The 2964-nt window shown below is 39.1% G+C and overlaps 1 protein-coding gene across 1 annotated transcript in view; it reads left to right on the top strand.

Annotated features, from left to right (window-relative positions):
- LOC122328470 (polypyrimidine tract-binding protein 1-like) overlaps positions 1-2964 on the top strand; it is a 10593-nt gene that overhangs the window by 3114 nt on the left and 4515 nt on the right. The window contains 8 exon segments of the mRNA XM_043224176.1: positions 108-174; positions 504-676; positions 765-911; positions 950-1117; positions 1199-1309; positions 1401-1581; positions 1949-2029; positions 2128-2288. Coding sequence (XP_043080111.1) covers positions 108-174; positions 504-676; positions 765-911; positions 950-1117; positions 1199-1309; positions 1401-1581; positions 1949-2029; positions 2128-2288 — 1089 coding nt within the window.

The following is a 2964-nucleotide window of genomic DNA, read 5'->3' as shown; positions in this document are numbered from 1 at the left end:
CCTTCTTGGTTTTACTTTGGGTTCTTCTGTTTTGAGGTTTAAGTGTCCTATTTTGAAAACCTTGTACAGGCATCCTGCTTATTGAACCACTTTGCTTGTCCTTTCAGAGGGGATCTGACGAACTCTTTTCCTCCTGCATATCTAACGGACCTTATATAATGAGCTCTGGAGCAGGTAAAGTTTTTTTTGTTTTTCCCTTTCCTCTCTCTCAAAAGTAGATCAAATTGATTTCAAACAACTTGGTTCATCAGAGAATCCTGGGGGGGGCAAAACAAAACATTTTAACTAGTAAAAAATACTACTTAAGCAGTGAATGAGCATATTAGAATTTGAAGTATGTGATGCTGAAGACTTGTAATGGCTGCTGAAAATTTAGCTTTATCATAGGAATAACGGTACACAACTTAAACTGTTAAGAATTACTAAATCTTACCAACTGCAGCCTTTTTAATATGGACGTTCTTGAGAATTAAGTGAGATTGAGGTTGTGTTTTTCCCGTCAGCAAATGGTAATGACAGCAAGAAGTTCAAAGGGGACATCAGGAGCCCAGGCATTCCTTCACGAGTCATTCATGTACGCAAACTGCCAAATGACATAAATGAAGCAGAAGTTATTTCTTTGGGGCTTCCCTTTGGCAAAGTGACCAACCTTCTGATGCTAAAAGGAAAGAACCAGGTAAAGAAATGGCCGTTTCCTTTCTTTTTTTTTTTTTTTTTTTTTTTTTTTTTTTNGTGCCTGGTCTTATTGCGTTATCTTCTCACAGGCCTTCCTGGAGATGAACACTGAGGAGTCAGCACAGACTATGGTCAGCTACTACTCCTCCGTCACCCCTGTCATCCGCAACCATCCCATCTACATGCAGTATTCCAATCACAAGGAGCTGAAGACTGACAACTCACCCAACCAAGTTGTGAGTACAAATTACATCACATTAGGCATTCAATCAAGGGCAATTACTCAATATAAATGGATCTTTTGAGACTGATNAATGCGGTACAGACAGGAAGCATGTCTTTGAGCACTGTTGATGGAGCAGGCATGGGCAGCCAAAGCCCTGTTCTGAGAGTCATTGTTGAAAATCTTTTCTACCCAGTTACTCTTGATGTTCTTCACCAGGTACTGTCATTCAAACTAAATTGAGAAAATGCTCAAATGCTTGTCAAAATGCTTAATTCGTTTTAATCCCCCCCTACTTAGATCTTCTCAAAGTTTGGCACCGTTTTGAAGATTATAACCTTTACCAAAAACAACCAGTTCCAAGCACTGGTCCAGTACTCAGATGGAATGACTGCTCAGCATGCAAAACTGGTAAGTGGCACAGTGGATCAATATCTTAATGGATGAATGGGCAGCTAAATCCCTTCTGAACCCTGTAATCATTTGGCTTAACATTCAACAGTCTTTAGATGGGCAGAACATCTACAATGCTTGCTGTACCCTTCGCATCAGTTTCTCTAAGCTCACCAGCTTGAATGTTAAGTATAACAACGATAAGAGCAGAGACTACACTCGCCCTGACTTGCCTACCGGAGACAGTCAACCCTCCCTCAATGCACAGACGATGGCTGCAGCTGCCTTGAGTAAAGCTTGATCTACTACTTTATTGTATTTAATAAATGGTAGGGCTGCACAACTGACAAATTATACACATTTTAATATTAAAAAATTAATATAAAAAAAACGGAAAATATTTTAAACTGACTTGTGTAGTAATAAAACGCATGTCAACTATGCGTAGTGTTTTGTTTTTTTGTGAAAATATGCATGGTATTGTTACACTTAACAGTAGAAAGAAAAAACACCTAAACACTTGGACGTTGATTGATTTCTTGAACAATTATGTAATTTTGGCATCCATATTTGTAATTAGAAGTGTAATTGTGCAGCCCCAATTGGCATTTTCAACATCTCTAAAATCATATTTAAATGAAATTTATTTCTTCCCAGCTGCTCCTGGTATTATCTCTGCATCACCATATGCTGGGGCTCATGGTTTCCCACCAACATTTGCCATTCAGCAGGCAGCAGGTAGGTCACAGCCTTTATAATGGATCTCTGTGGATTGCAGTGGCACAGTTTCTCAGCATATCAACAATGCTGTATACTGATGTCTGTCCCTCCCGCAGGTCTGTCTCTGCAGGGTGTGCCTGCTGGGGCTCTTGCATCGCTCGGTGTCCCCGGTGCAGCGGCGGCGGCTGCGGCGGCAGCTGCAGCAGGACGCCTGAGTCTTTCTGGTCTCGCTGCTGGTGGGAACAGTGTCCTGCTGGTCAGCAACCTTAACCCAGAGGTTAGTAGTTTAGATTCCCTTTAGCTATTAGTTTGTTAGACTTTGGTTTGTTTCAACAAGCCAGACATGATTTGGTTAGAACTGTATAGCTGATAACTAGTTTTTGAGACCCAAAGTGTTGGTGGGAAATAATTAGATGGCATCTAGCGAATAACGAAATGCTTAATGCAAAGTCTTCTGTGTGTTTATGACAGTGTGGAGGCTCATTTGCTATTATACGAACATGCATTTCAAACGTTTCTTGATATTTGTTGACTCTTGTCTGAAGCCATCTAAAACATTTCATTTCTAGTGTTTCTTTTAGAGCTATGAGTGTGTGTATATATAATCTCTCTTTCCTGTATTTCATTGTTAATCTTTTCTCCTTTCTTATTTATTTCCTTTAGTGTTCCTATAGTGAAATGCATTTAATTTTAGCACGTTCTGCTGAATGGAACACTATATATATATATTTTTTTTTTCTTTGTGTATACTGACCTTGTTTTTTTTACTTCCTTTTTTTTCTTGTTTCTCTCCCTCCCCATTCCCCTTCCCCTTTTTATTATTTTAATACCTTGACCTGGAATCTTTTGCCAACTGATTTGCACCACCTTTGCCTTTTTTTTTATAATTTTAAATTCCCTACCTACTCAAACAATATGGTTCCTAACTGACACCAATATTTGGTAATTTTATT

The sequence above is a fragment of the Puntigrus tetrazona genome, chromosome 2 (assembly GCF_018831695.1).
Source record: "Puntigrus tetrazona isolate hp1 chromosome 2, ASM1883169v1, whole genome shotgun sequence".
Taxonomy (NCBI): Eukaryota; Metazoa; Chordata; class Actinopteri; order Cypriniformes; family Cyprinidae; genus Puntigrus; species Puntigrus tetrazona.
The sequence above is the reverse complement of the archived record's forward strand: the minus strand, read 5'-3'. Positions and strand labels throughout refer to the sequence as shown.